This window comes from Tinamus guttatus, unplaced genomic scaffold (assembly GCF_059628265.1).
Source record: "Tinamus guttatus ecotype Peru unplaced genomic scaffold, ASM5962826v1 Tinamus_guttatus_pri_ptg000062l, whole genome shotgun sequence".
NCBI lineage: Eukaryota > Metazoa > Chordata > Aves > Tinamiformes > Tinamidae > Tinamus > Tinamus guttatus.
Genome location: NW_028288596.1, coordinates 429,080 through 443,200, shown reverse-complemented (window position 1 = coordinate 443,200; position 14,121 = coordinate 429,080). Strand labels below are relative to the sequence as shown.

The 14,121-nt window shown below is 42.7% G+C and overlaps 1 protein-coding gene across 1 annotated transcript; it reads left to right on the top strand.

Annotated features, from left to right (window-relative positions):
- The first annotated feature begins 2,265 nt into the window (after positions 1-2,265).
- On the top strand, positions 2,266-13,343 carry ARRDC3 (arrestin domain containing 3). The gene is made up of 8 exons (XM_010211803.2): positions 2,266-2,606; positions 5,977-6,058; positions 8,395-8,542; positions 9,761-9,863; positions 10,222-10,478; positions 10,752-10,914; positions 11,748-11,902; positions 13,087-13,343. The coding sequence occupies exons 1-8, from the start codon at positions 2,327-2,329 to the stop codon at positions 13,141-13,143; spliced, it is 1,245 nt and encodes a 414-aa protein (XP_010210105.2). The 5' UTR covers positions 2,266-2,326; the 3' UTR covers positions 13,144-13,343.
- Positions 13,344-14,121: the final 778 nt, after the last annotated feature.

Sequence of the window (14,121 nt, the reverse complement as noted above, 5' to 3'; positions counted from 1 at the left end):
TTTCCCAAATTTAAATTACATATAGGTGTCAGTAACAGTTAGGAGATACACAAAGTCCCTGAAAACAAGGCTTTATAGGAGCAGAAACGAGAAAGTGGGTGGTATCTCTGACGAGAAACAACCCCAAGGCGGCACACGTCAGGACAACGTAATACTGGTGAGAGGGGGCGGAAGGAACTGTGGATGCCAAGGTGAAAGAAGGGCTAAGCGGCTTGCGCTCAAGGCCGCCACATCTGTAGTCACTTGAGACACGGGAAGGGGAATTAGCTGGGTGAGTTTCTTACATGGTCAAAGCAATCCCACATCTAAGACTTTAGGATAACATAGCAAATACCACTAGATTAATGGCAAAGCTTGGTGAACTGGGAATTTGTGGTGATGCCCGCTACACCCAGCAGGATGCAATATAGGAAATGCTTTTTTCCCAGTGCGCTCTCCTTGCCCAAAGGGCACAGAGTCGAGGGACTGCAGGAAGGCAATTGATGCTTTTCTGGGAAAAAGGACTGAACAAAAAAAAAAAAATGAGGAGAGTTTCCTGAGTGAGGCACTAAGAGAAGGAAGGTCATTATTTCAGAAAAGAGTAGATCCAGGCTTATATGCTTCACGAGCATCCAGATCAGAGTTAACATGGATTTTTTTTTCCACCAAGCTTGAACAGGAACTTGGAGCTAGCCTTGAAAACTGGGCCACTAACACGTAAATCAGTGTACCTGATCAGTTGGGATAGTTTTTAATCTTCCCCAACAAACCTGAAATGTGAAAATTTATTAAGTCTATAAAGCACATCACTGATATGAGAAAGCAAGTAAGAAAATACCATATGTCATATTTCAATCATGCAAGAAGAGCTCAGTCCTTATGAACAAGCACACAAAAGGCATCCGTATGGATATTCACTTTAGTCTTTAACCTTCACAGGTCTTAACGGGCCCTGCAGAAGGTCAATGGTGGGCACCTGAAATTCTGGTAGATCCACATGGATCCACAGAGCTGCATGGCACGGCACAGCATCCTGGGCGAGAGGAGCGAGGACTTTCCTGCCCGAACTCCATGGATGGAGGCACAGAAGTAGCAGCCATTTGGCAGATAGTTTTCCTATGTCCTACAGCAAAGTCAAACATAAGGCTGATGGGAACTGCAACTGTGGAAGGAAATGCTATTATTATCTACCTTGTAGGAAAGACGAAAAAAATATACAAACAGTTGTATGAAACTATCTGCCATGTAAAGATAACACGAGGAAAATTATTAACAGAAGAATGAGATATCCCACTTCTTTTACAAGTTGTCTAGGTAAGTATGGATTTTTACCACAAGATGGTGCAAAAACACAGAAAGTTCTAACATACCAGAAGGGCACTGCTGAACCATTTTCTGTTTTTCTAAAAAAAAAAAAAAAAAAGAATCTCCACCAGGTGTCAGGCCAGGGAAAAGAGATGACTTTTTTACTCAAGGAAACAAGTAAATACAGGCATACTGCTTCCAAAGGCAACTGCGGCTCCGAACTTTGCTTTAGCTACAGACTTTACTAATTGAAAAAAGGACACAGCTCTCAGCACACACTCGTTCGTTAAACATTAACACATACATCGGGTGTCTGGTCAAAAAACTTTATGCCACTAATAAGGAAAGTTAAAAAAAAAAGAAGAAAAAAGCATTGCAGCATTTAATCTAATTTAATTTAAGAATTTAATCTAGGACGTTTATTCAAGAAAAGGCACCACAGAAGAGAGAGGGAAAGGGAAAAAAAAAAAAGGCAACACAAGCAAATCAACCCCAAACTAAGCCAGTGCACACCGGTCCATCTAACAGCACTAACACGGGAAACTTCCAGGTTTGCTCTCGCACGGAGGCTCGCGTTTGGAAGCAAGTTCACTCCCAAAGCCAGCCCCCGGCTGCCAAGTTGCGGGCTGTTTCTCGGGGTCGTTTGGGAAGCGGGCGAGCAGGAGGCGCCCTCGCCACCCGCAGCTCGCCCGCAGCCCGAGCGCGGAGCCCCTGCGCGGCGCGCGCTCCCGCCGCCGCCGCCGCCCAGCGCGTCCCTCAGCGGCGCGCGCGCACGCGGCGGGGGCGCGCGGCGCATGCGCGGCGGGGTTGTTTTTCACAAAGCTGCGCTTAAAGCGAGCGGCAGCGGGCGGGCAGCGTCTTTGTGGCGAGCGCGCGGCGGGGCTCTGCGCGCACGGCCCGCGACGGGCGGCTCGGGCGCACGCCCTGTGCCGGGCAGAGCGCCTCTCGTATGAGATCCTGACCTGCTCCCTCTCCTTTTTTTTTTTTTCCTTTTTTTTTTTTTTTCTAACAGTATATTTTTGTACACTTTCTTATTAAAAAAATGGTGCTGGGGAAGGTGAAGAGTTTGACAATAAGCTTTGACTGTCTCAATGACAGCAATGTCCCCGTCTATTCTAGCGGGGACACAGTCTCAGGAAGGGTCAATTTAGAAGTTACTGGGGAAATCAGAGTAAAATCGCTTAAAATTCATGCAAGAGGACATGCAAAAGTACGTTGGACTGAATCTAGAAATGCTGGATCCAACACTGCCTATACACAGAATTACACTGAAGAAGTAGAATATTTCAACCATAAGGACATCCTCATTGGGCAAGAAAGAGGTAAGTTTTTTTAAAAAAATCACTATTTTATTACGTGCAGATATTTTTTTCTGCAGAGGTCGCATCTTTGCATCGTCTCGGTTTATGTCTTTTTTAGTGTCTAACCTATAAAACGCACTCTTTCTAAAGATGAGGAGACGCAGGCTGCCTTTTGGGGATTTCTCTCCATTATATGGACGCTTGCTGCACGTTAAAACCGTGCTGAGATGCATCTGCAAAGTGCCTGCAAACAGGACTTTCTGCAACTGCCTGCCCTTTAACGGAGCTTTTTCATGAGGATTTGCAGTTAATTAATACTGTGTCTTCGAAATGCAGTATTCGTTTTGTCATAGTGTTATTACCAAGATTTGGTTTATGGGGGAAAACGAAAAAATAAAAACCAGGTATGCAGTAAATGACTTTCCTGGTAGCAGCTTCTCGAATCGGGAAACATACTGGAGCATAAGACGAGACCCTTTTTTTGACACATTACAGATAAAGCTCTGCTTTTCAGACCGATCTGTGATGGTTTTTAAAGATGGATCATTTCTGGCAGAGCGAAGATTCCCTGTGGCTTATTTTGACATCTGCTATCACCACCCCACGTGTAATTCCCCCCGGTGCTCCCTTGCTCCCAACTACCAGTAAATTCGTAAATTAGTTTTTAATTTCCCTTCCTGAACCCCTGGGCGGGGGTCCCAGACCCACAGGGCCGCCTGGCAGGCTGAAGGCTGCGCTGGGAGCATCATTCCCAAGTTGGCGAGTTCTGGAAGCTGCTTTCAATGAAACCCCTCTCCGGAGAAGCCCAAACGCCCCCTTTCCACCCCAGACCGAGGGGTAACGCGCTGTGAGGAGGGGGCGCGGGCCCTCGCTTTGCCCATCTATTGTTCGCAGGGCTACATTGTCAAAGTGTGGGGGACACCGGGGTTGTTTTTGCGAAGTTTCCACCCTTTGTTAGAAGCGGTTCAATCCTGTTTGGGACCGGTCCTGGCGAGAGGGAGGGGGTGCGCGCCCCGCTCGCCGCAGATTGGCTGCGCGCGTCAGGTGGTGGCGATGACTTAATTCCTAGCACAGGAAAATAATGTTAAAACTGGTTATGTAATTTCGGTTGCCTTTTTTTTCCTTAATATGCAGCATATCTGCTGCATAGATGTATAGGGTTTTTTTTTTTTTTTTTTTAAGAAACGTAATTTTAAATAAGTTTGTCTGCAGATCGCACCGAGTCCATTACAAGGCATTTTTTTGAGATAACTACTACAGCAGGGCTGAGGATTTTCCTAACTATTGTGGTGCGAGAGGGCAGGTCACCGGCGCTGTGGCCTGCAGCAGGAGTGCGGAGGCCGTTGGCCGCGCAGAGGCTCCTACCCCAACTCGCCGCCGCGGTAGACGTGCCGAAACGCACGAGCCCAACGCGACCTGCCGCTCCCCAACGGCCGCTCAGCCGCGGCCATGATTTTGCACGGGGGAGATGTACCCGCCACCCCAGCGCTGACGCTGTTGCCAAGGGCCTTTTCGGGGCTGGAAGGGGACAGGAGAGCGGAGGGGCGCGCGGGCAGGACGCGGACCGGCAGCCCCGCCGCGGACTTCCAAGGACTTCGCTGGCCGCCGCTCAGCCGAGCTTGGCGCCGCACGCCCCGCCCCGCGCCCGCACCCGCGCCGCCATTGGCCGGCCCGCGTTTGTTAGCCTGTTGCTAAGGCGATGCCCGGCGCTGATTGGCGGGCGGCGAGGCGCGGGGGGCAGCGCAGGGAGCAGGTTGCCCTGCCCGCACTCCGGCGTGCGCGGCGGGGGCGGCCGGCGCCGGCCGGAACCGGCGGCTCGCGGAGGGGAGAAAGGGGCTGCTCGCGCCGCCCGCCCGCCCCCGTTACCGCGATCCGCCCGCCGCGTCCTGCACCCCATCTCATCCGCACCCCGTCTTTTCCCCCCCGCTTCTCCCCCCCCACCGCGGGGTAACGGCCGCGGCGTCCGTGCGACTCGCACGTAGCAGCCCCGGCGAGCGGAAGGCGAGGGGCGGGCGCCGCGGCGGGGTGTAACGTACACTGTATGTATATGAGCGGCTGGCTGGCTCGGGAGCTGCTCGCGCCGGTTTAGGCCGGTCCGCTCCTGCTCCAGCCTGGCCCTGATTGACAGCTCAGCACTTGTTTACCACAGCGCTGCCGCTCGGCGCAGCGGGACTGCTGAGCTGGCAGAACGGGAGAGGAAGAAGGAAAGGAGAAAGGAAAGAAAACTTCGGTGCGACGGCAAGATTATTTAAAAAATAAATAAAAAGGCAGAGTGTTTTAAAACACATGTATATATTTATACACACAGTGTTAATGCTCTTTCACTGTCCCTTTGAGATTCTTTCTTGGCCACACAACACCCCACGATGCCTTCATGTAAATAGCATGGTGGTTTTTAGATTACTTGCCATAGCTGCTTTTGTTACAAATGAGGAAAAAAAAAAGCATCAGCGTTTTTGTAGGACAATAGGAACTGCACATTTCTAACCCTGCCTTCCTCCATGATATTTCACGTTCTAGGCAACTCTTTTTTGCATAGTCTCTCCGCATTTATTACTTAGTTCTTTTGTACACAAGATACTCAGTCACTTTCTCATAAAAAAAAAAAAAAACTTTATATTTTGATTAAGTCAGGACTTTCCTGTAATCACGATAAGCCACAAATTTGTTGCGGCATTAACAGCAATTCAAAGATTCATGACTGCATACCCCAAGTCAGTTTTCTTCTTGCTATAAGCAAACCTTTGGGTTTTGGATACACCAGCAAGGTCCAACTAAACTCTGAGTTTTTATAGATTAGCTCTGAAAACATGAATTGAGCAGTTTTCCACTGTGCTCCTGAATTTGTCTGGTACTTTGTAGGTAATGCCTGTACACCTTGCCCGTCTCTGTCCTTTTCTCCCTTCACCATCCCCAGTAAAGTTCTGGGCCCTTGCAAGCCAGAAGATAAAAAGCTTAATAACTAAATTTATCTTACAGAGCAAACTTCATACCAAGTCTTAAGTTGTTTAATATCGTTGAAGTGAAAGATCTGTTTTTATTTACGTTTTGAACTAGATATGATGTTGAAAATGATTTTCATGTCAGATCTTTCAGGCAGATTTTGAAATGGCAGCAATTACAACTATGCCAGTATTCAGCAGCAAATAATAAAACAAGTTAATGTTTGCTTTCATGTAAGATGAATCTGGCTGTTTTACCTACTTCTAAAAGCTTTACATCCAGCAGTTGATACAAATGAGCTGGAGATACTTGTTTATGGCGCACCATGTTCTTAAGTATTGTAAAGAGTGTATAAATTCCCTTTACTCTAGGAAAGAAACCTATGTAATATATTATGCTGTGTAAAATGTTCACAGGTGGAATAGCATATTGGGTTTTTCCCTCCTAGATGATGACAATTCCGAAGAAGGCCTTCACATCATTCATTCAGGAAGGCATGAATATGCATTCAGCTTCGAGCTTCCACAGACGTAAGTATCCCCAAGAATTGCTTAGGCTATGTGAGAGGACGCTGAGACACATACCTGCCTAAGAAAAATCCTTGCTGTGGGTGGAGGGGAAACCTTTTCAATGGTAGAAGGGATTGTGCTGAGACATGCAACAGAGGACAGAATTTCATTAAGCTGAAGAGGTTGCTTTTATGCTGAAAAATATAGATATATTTTTGTCCTCCCACCAAATGGGAGCTCTTTGCTGCACAGTAGGTGACTTTCTTTTTTTTCTTGACCAAAGTCTGACTCATTGTGCCTTGCGATACTTTACTGCCCCCCTGGAGAATGGAGGGGAATTGAAGTGTCATTCAAGTCCTGCCAGAGTGGCTGAAATATCTTCCAGCTGGGCCAAGATTACACTGGAGCCAGCAGAAGTAGTGATAAGATCACGGCTTGATTGTTTGGCTCAGTCTGCAACAGATGCAGCAACTTTAACAGCGTTGGAATAAAAAAGGAGATTGTTCCACTTATAGTAGGATGTATGTACTCAGGCTGGTCTTTCTGCAAAAGAAAGGGCTAAGACGGCAGCACATACGCGCAGCACATAGGTCTCTGTTCACCTATCTGCACAACATGGACATCCTGAAGAGAAGAGTTAGAGCGGTTACCAACACGGAAACTGGCTAAGACAGAAACATCAAATACAAAGGAAGAGAGGGAGACTGGAAATAGATGGAGAAAAAGGAGGATGAGCCTTTTGCTGTAAAAGGCAATCTTGGAAGTCAATGAGGTTGAAAATCTTGGCAGAATGTTGTACTTAAGTAGGCTAGCATCTAGTATTAAAGCAAATGATCCATCTGTTTATTACAGGTGCTGGCTCTAGTAGAACCTGCACATGATGGTTTTACAGGTCAGTTTCAAAGGAAATAGCTTGACAGCAGATGTCATTGAAACACCTACAGTATTATATATATAGTGTTCTTAGAAGTCAGTCTAATGTTTAGATGAAAATCTCATCTGCAAAAAGTAATACGGAAAGAAAATGTCAATATTCCCTTAATTTGGGACATTTGCATATGAAAGTACAAACAGTATGCATGCAGTATTGAGTTTGAGATGACATAGATAGCAAGGAAAAGGCTGCAAGTGTTGTTCAGAATATAATAATAGGTCTTTTTAAGTGACTTGAAAGAATACTGTAAAACTAACCTTTGGTAATACGGAGAAGACAAAGGCCGGCCGATATCGTTGGCTGAAGGCCTGACAAACACCATCTACTTAGGATTTTGTATGCTTACTGTTTTGAAAATTAATTTTAAAAAAAACTATAATGCAATGGTAGAAAAACAAAAGGCATGGACTTGTTTTATTGATACTGCCATAAAGGGTACTGGGGCAAGATGAAACTTGGAAGGCAGATTAGAAACCTGTGCACAAAAATTATTTAGTAAATGATTAGTACAAATCATCTTAGTACAAATGATCAGTAAAAATCATTTTAGAAAAACCCTAGCCCAGCCAGTATTAACCATAGAAGATAACAAAACTTTGCAAGTAACTTGCATTTAATTTGTATGTTATCATTCAAAAAGAGTGCAACATAAATTTCTATTCTGATTTAAAGAAAAAAAAAAGTTATTGAAAGAAAAGGACTTTCAGGATGACTGGAGTATAAAGAATTTTGTGTCCTTCACATTATGCTGCTGCAGAAAAAGGTGATGCTAAAAGATCTGGAGCCTCTTTCCATGCCTTGTCTTCCAGAGTTGAGAGCAGAATAGTCTCATCTATTAATATTTGAATATGGGCTCCTCAGAGTGGGGGAAATTAGAAGATACTCAAAATAGCTTTTCTCTATTCAGAGCTCTAAATTGAGATGTTTAACTACTCTGCTTAAGGCAAAACAAATCACAAAAGTGCTTAGTTAGAGCTAAAATAAACCAGACACTGAGATACCAGCCAAGTAAACAATACACAATTATTTACACAAAAACAACATCCCAAACAACAATTTGCTGCTACTAAGACTAAGTTTGATTGGGTAGCCTTAAAAGGGCATGCAGCATCCTAGACTTGAAAGCAACCTCTTAAGCTTAAAGGGAATGAGTGTTCTTTTAGCATTTTCTAGCACAATTCTGTCATCGATTCTTAAAATTTACTAAACTACAGTTGGATGAATTGGAGATGATTTTTTCTCCCAGCTTTAATCCTGAATTTTCTGAGATATGGAAACTTTGCAAATAAGTTATGCTTAATTAAATATTCTGGTGCATTAAGACTACCACTTCAACATAGCACTTCCTAATCTGATCGCTTGTATCATTATTGGAAAGAGAGATAAAGACTTTGCTCAATTTTGACCTTTGTGTCCTGCACAGACCACTTGCTACCTCATTCGAAGGCAGACATGGCAGTGTGCGCTATTGGGTGAAAGCCGAATTGCATAGGCCTTGGCTTCTACCAGTAAAATTAAAGAAGGAATTTACAGTCTTTGAACATATAGATATCAACACTCCTTCATTACTGGTAAGAATTGACAGAATTACTCATTCTTTGTTTCTGGCATACAAATAATGAATTACAATAACCAAAACAATATCTAATTTTATCTAATATTTATTTGCTAGTTTAACAGCAACTGATGTTTCAAGCATCCTTTCAGTTTAGCAACTCTTTTAACTGCTGGTATTTTGAAAGCTAAATTCTTCCATATAGAGTTGCTTAATTTTTAACAAAACGTAAGATGTAAATGTAGTTGTTGTTATTTTAAATTGATAATAAATTATAAAGTCTTACTAAGGTGGAGAATTTCTATGAACAGTTCCTCTATCCTTTTAAATAAGGAACAGTCTCTAGAAGGAACATGCAATGCATAAAAATATTGCAGTGCGAGACTGCTAACTTAAAAATGCAAAGTAAAAAAATGTACTGCAGTGCATAATTGATAATTTCCATATAGATAACTTTCTGTTGATGGGGAGAAATTATCACAATTCTGTACAAACTTTCTGAAATTCTGTTAAATTAGAATCACTTTAACATCACAACTGCTTTCAATGAGGATTTAATTTCAATCTGACCTAAAATCCCTTTCTTTCCCATCCCCTCCTTCCTCAAATTCTAATCTGTGGAAAAAATAAATTTTAAAACAAAGTCCATTGAAATAGGTTTCTTGTGTGTATGGGTGAAAAATCAGACTTGCAAAGGGACCTTGGCCTTGCACAAACTCCATTAAAATCAAAGGACTCTCATTTGACTTTAATGGGCTTTGGATCAAGCCCTTAATCCTCATTTCATGTAAAATAACAGGGTTGGTTTAATATAGATGTGACAAACAGAGAAAATAGTAGGAGTCAAGATGAGTTTGGTTTAGTTACTTTTTTTTTTTCTGAAATGTAGTGTAATGCAAAATGGGAAGATGTGCTAATTTACTGATAATTACATGGAAAGCTCTGCCAATAATACGTTAGGATGCATAGACTATTAAGTATGACTGTAGCGTGGAGGATCCCATGGTTGGGAGAAAAAGACAGTGCTAATGCAGCAGTGGAATTAGGACAAACACTTTATCTCTGTAATGACATTTAAATTGTTTAAGATTTTCCTGACAAATAGAACAAGTTTCTAAAAATATAAGTACGTTATGAATATGATTTGTGTGTGTGTGTGTGTGTTGATTAAAATAGCTGATGGGTTTCATTGAACCTCTGTAACTTAATGGGCAATTTTACTCTTTTCTTGCAGTCACCCCAAGCAGGCACAAAAGAAAAGACTCTCTGTTGTTGGTTTTGTACCTCAGGCCCAATATCCTTAAGTGCCAAAATTGAAAGGAAGGGCTATACCCCAGGTACGTAACTGAAGTAATTATAGGAAATGTTTCCCTTTTTAAAACTTAACATTTTGAAACTGCTAAGTTTGTGCTTAATGGTTTAATATAAAAATTAAGGCTGTTTTTACCACCTCAGTCCACATTCAACAATCACCTCAGAATATTGTGAAGTAAAACAAACAGCACTAACTCTGTCTCCAGATTGCTGAAGGACTTTTACTTCTGTTAAACAGACTTCTACAACTGTTTTAGATTGGCTTATGGTGACCTTGCTCTCATTAACAGGTAGAGCAGCAAGAGCAAGGTCTAGTGCATTATAGCTTTGCTTAAACTGCCTTGTAAATGTAACGAGAAGTTGGAAATTCTTTTGTTTCAGGTGAATCAATTCAGATCTTCGCTGAGATTGAGAACTGCTCTTCCCGTATGGTGGTGCCAAAGGCAGCCATTTACCAAACACAGGCATTCTATGCCAAAGGGAAAATGAAGGAAGTCAAGCAGCTCGTTGCCAGCCTGCGTGGGGAGTCCCTGTCATCTGGCAAAACAGAAACCTGGAATGGCAAAGTGTTGAAAATTCCACCCGTTTCCCCTTCCATCCTCGACTGTAGTATAATCCGCGTGGAGTATTCGCTGATGGTATGTTGCATGGTCTGTTTTGTTCTCAAATATGAGTCCATTCCATCGTTCCATGCAAATTCTTCTAAAAAGTGCATTTTGCTAATTTGCTCACATTGAGAATTTGAGCTTCTGTTAATGTGGAGAGCTTGCAGCCCCTTATGGGCACAGGCCCCTAAAAGAGACAATTAGAAACAAGTGTCTCATAGAAACTTCCACAGGAGGAAAAACTTAGTCTAATAACTTCATGAAATGCTGATGCAAACTCATGTTTCTTTCTCTTATTTTCTCCAGGTGTATGTTGATATTCCAGGAGCCATGGATTTATTCCTTAATTTACCACTGGTCATTGGTACCATTCCTCTCCATCCATTTGGTAGCAGAACATCAAGTGTGAGCAGCCAGTGTAGCATGAACATGAATTGGCTTGGTCTGACCTTGCCTGAAAGACCAGAAGGTAAATTGACAATAGAAATGTAAAGCAATTTGCTGTTCATTTAGACTTTTGTCTGTTTACTCATTGCTGTGTCGCTAAGAGAAGTGCCCTCTGTCCCTTCCTAACAGTGCCCACAGGAAAACCTTTGTTAGGTGTTCCCTTGCCACCTGTTTTCTGCAGAGGAACAGTTTCCTCTGTCTTTGCTTTTCTCTCTGCCTAGGAAAGGCAGGGAAATCAAACTGCCTTGGGAGCTGGTAGAGGTGGAGGCCTAAGATGCTGTTGCACTGGGGCAGGATGTGGTTACTCTTACCTGCAGTATCCCAGTTGCATCTTTGCTTGTGAGACGTTAACAAACCGCAATAGTAGCGGTGTCTCAGGTCTCTCCTCCACTTTCATAGCTGTGGCTTTCTGAAAAGAGTACAATTCTATGGGATGTCTCCCTTCTGGCTGAAGGAGGAACGTTGCCTCTCCTTCTTTCCTATCACACACCTAATAAACATACTGTTTTGTAAGTACAAATGCTAGACTGATCTCTGAAATCCAAAGGATTGCAACAGTCTGTCGCTTCTGCTCATACAGAAGAAACAGCATCTTTGGTGTGCTTAAATCAAGGGGGATAACTAAGCCACAATAGGCAGTGGTCAGTCTGTTTTTGAACATAAGCTTGTTTAGTCTTAAAATAAAATGAAATTATTTAGCTCACTTCTGTGTTCAACAATTTTTTTTTAAATCACTGAATATTTATCTACCTGCAAGTGCTTTTTATAATGACAAAAGTTTAATATTTATCATGTTATATATTTCGACATGCATAAGAACTCGTTGTTCGAACTGCGTGTACCTTTTCCCTTCAGCACCTCCGAGCTATGCAGAAGTGGTCACAGAGGAGCAGAGGCAGTCCAGCCTGGCGCCCATAGCCGCCTGCGATGACTTTGAGCGCGCGCTCCAGGGACCATTATTTGCATACATCCAGGAGTTCCGCTTCCTGCCTCCCCCCCTCTATTCAGAGGTAGGTACATCGCAAGCAGTGTGAGCAATAACTTACTGTCTGTCTGAATTCTCTCTGGGCAGAATACATGTAGGAAGATATTCCTCTTTCCAAAAGTCCAGATAAACCACTAAAGTGTGGAACAGGAAACAAGCTGCATTCCTGCCCCCCCAGTTCAGATCCTTTACAGACAAATCAAGTTTTCCATGTCTATTTGATAGCACAGGCTACTCTCACTTTCTGTACACAACCTTTGCCTTAAGCTCTGTCAAGTGCCTTGTGGTCTGGAAATCATGTTTTCTTGGCAGCAGTCTGTAGAAGCTTCCAAAAAGCATTAGCTGTCTTAAAGGGCTGTGGTGTGCATCTGTTCATTACTCCCCCTCCTTTTCTCCCTGTAAAATATAACTATTATTTCGTAAGACATCAACTTCTTTTTCCCAAGAAGCATCAGGTAACAGAATGAAATAACTGTCCATTTGGCTGAATTTTGCCTGAATACCCACTTCAAGCTAAGAGCGTCATGCACACACATGCACTTCCCCCTTTAAAAACTAACACTACAAAATGAGCAGAGAGGAGAATCTTTTGTGTGCTATTCCCGATGAAGCTATGTAAAGCTATTCTTACCATCCAGTCTGTGAGACCTAAGCTAGTGGGTTGTTTTCCCTTTATTTCTTTGGAGAAATGAAGAAAGTAAGGTCTAAGAACACATACGTTTTTGAAACATTGAGGCTTAACTGTTCTTAACGTAGAATTCCTTTTTTTTGACTATTTTCTGCCTTTCCAAGCAAAGCTTTAATATGTCTTAAGTGTTTCTTAGATGACATTTTCAGTAACGTGTCATATTTCCAGTATATGTCAGATGATTCAAAAGATATACCTAGTGGTAAATCAGAGGGGTGTTCGTGTGTGTGTGTTGTTTTAAATTCAGTACCAAGCACAAAGAATTAAGTTTGTTAAAAATATCTAGTTAAAACCTTCAAACCTTTAGTTAAAGATTTCAACTTATTTCCTTAATATGTATTAAGTACCTATTCTGTTAATTTTATCCAAAGCTTTTTGACCAGAGCTTTCGATTGCTTTTTGACCAACCTTTCGATTGGGAATACCATATATCATGTTAATTTGCTGATTCACCTCTAATATCTTAAATCTAAAAATCTTATTTTTTTCCTCTCTTTCCCTTTCTTTCCCTTAATCATTAGATTGACCCCAACCCAGATCAGCCCACAGATGACAGACCATCCTGCCCCTCTCGCTGAAGGAATCCATGCTAAGCTGACTCGACTTGGGTTTTGAATCGTGCATACCGTGTTGAAGATCGAGGCGTCGTAGTGGAGACCCACTTTCCAAGGAAAGTGGTGGTGTTCTCGCCTAGATGGTGAACAAATGAAAACAACCTGTGATCATGCTTAGAAGCCTACAGCAACATCATAGGACTGCTCCACATGCTTGAAGATCTGAGCTTTTTTCCCCCCCTTAAATACTGGCACATACTAGGAGCAGCCTTACTAGCCTGCTAGTCATGTGTGTCAAACACTCGCCACGTTGTAAGAGAGGGATGGCTTCCTGTAATGATTTGAAAATTTGCACATGCTCATCGCTTATGTTGTGGGGTTCAGTGTCACTACAGCTTTTTCTCATTTATGCCTGACTTGTTACCCCCTCTTACTTGTTCGCGGCCCGCACAACAAGGAGCAAAAGAGAGCTTTGACGGAAAACAACGGCGACAAAGACTTAACAAATGCACTGACTTCTCCTTTTTTTTTTTTTTTTTTTTTTTTTTTTAATTTAATGTAGCCTGGACTTTACCTGCATATGCACATGCTCAGAATTGTCCTAATAGGCTGATCATGTATCACCTTTTCAGCTTGGATCCTCTTGTGGATTTATTTACAAACATCAAATGCCTTCAAGCCAATCCTTCTTGCTGTATGTTTTGCAGCCTACTGTAGTAGATAAGCAACAGATATGTGGGGGTGGGGATAGGAGGAGGAGGGCGATACCAGATGGAAACTAATATGAGACTCTGTCAGGATTGTATACCTTCTTCATTTCTTTTAAAAATTTGTTGCCTTTCTACTATTATCGCAAAGCAGCATTTTGTTACAGACTGCCTAACAATCACTTAATCTCAGGTGAACTCATCACTTGCCAAACTGTTGGAATGCTATTTGTTTTGTTATGTTGCACTGTTGAGTTACTTTTTTTTGTTTTGTTTTGTGTTTGTGTTCTGTTCT

Excerpts from the sequence above, each read along its gene's own strand:
- ARRDC3 (XM_010211803.2), top strand. The coding sequence starts at position 2,327 with ATGGTGCTGGGGAAGGTGAAGAGTTTGACAATAAGCTTTGACTGTCTC. Across the intron at positions 10,479-10,751 it reads GCGTGGAGTATTCGCTGATG|GTGTATGTTGATATTCCAGG; the intron begins GTATGTTGCATG and ends TATTTTCTCCAG. Across the intron at positions 10,915-11,747 it reads CTTGCCTGAAAGACCAGAAG|CACCTCCGAGCTATGCAGAA; the intron begins GTAAATTGACAA and ends TTTTCCCTTCAG.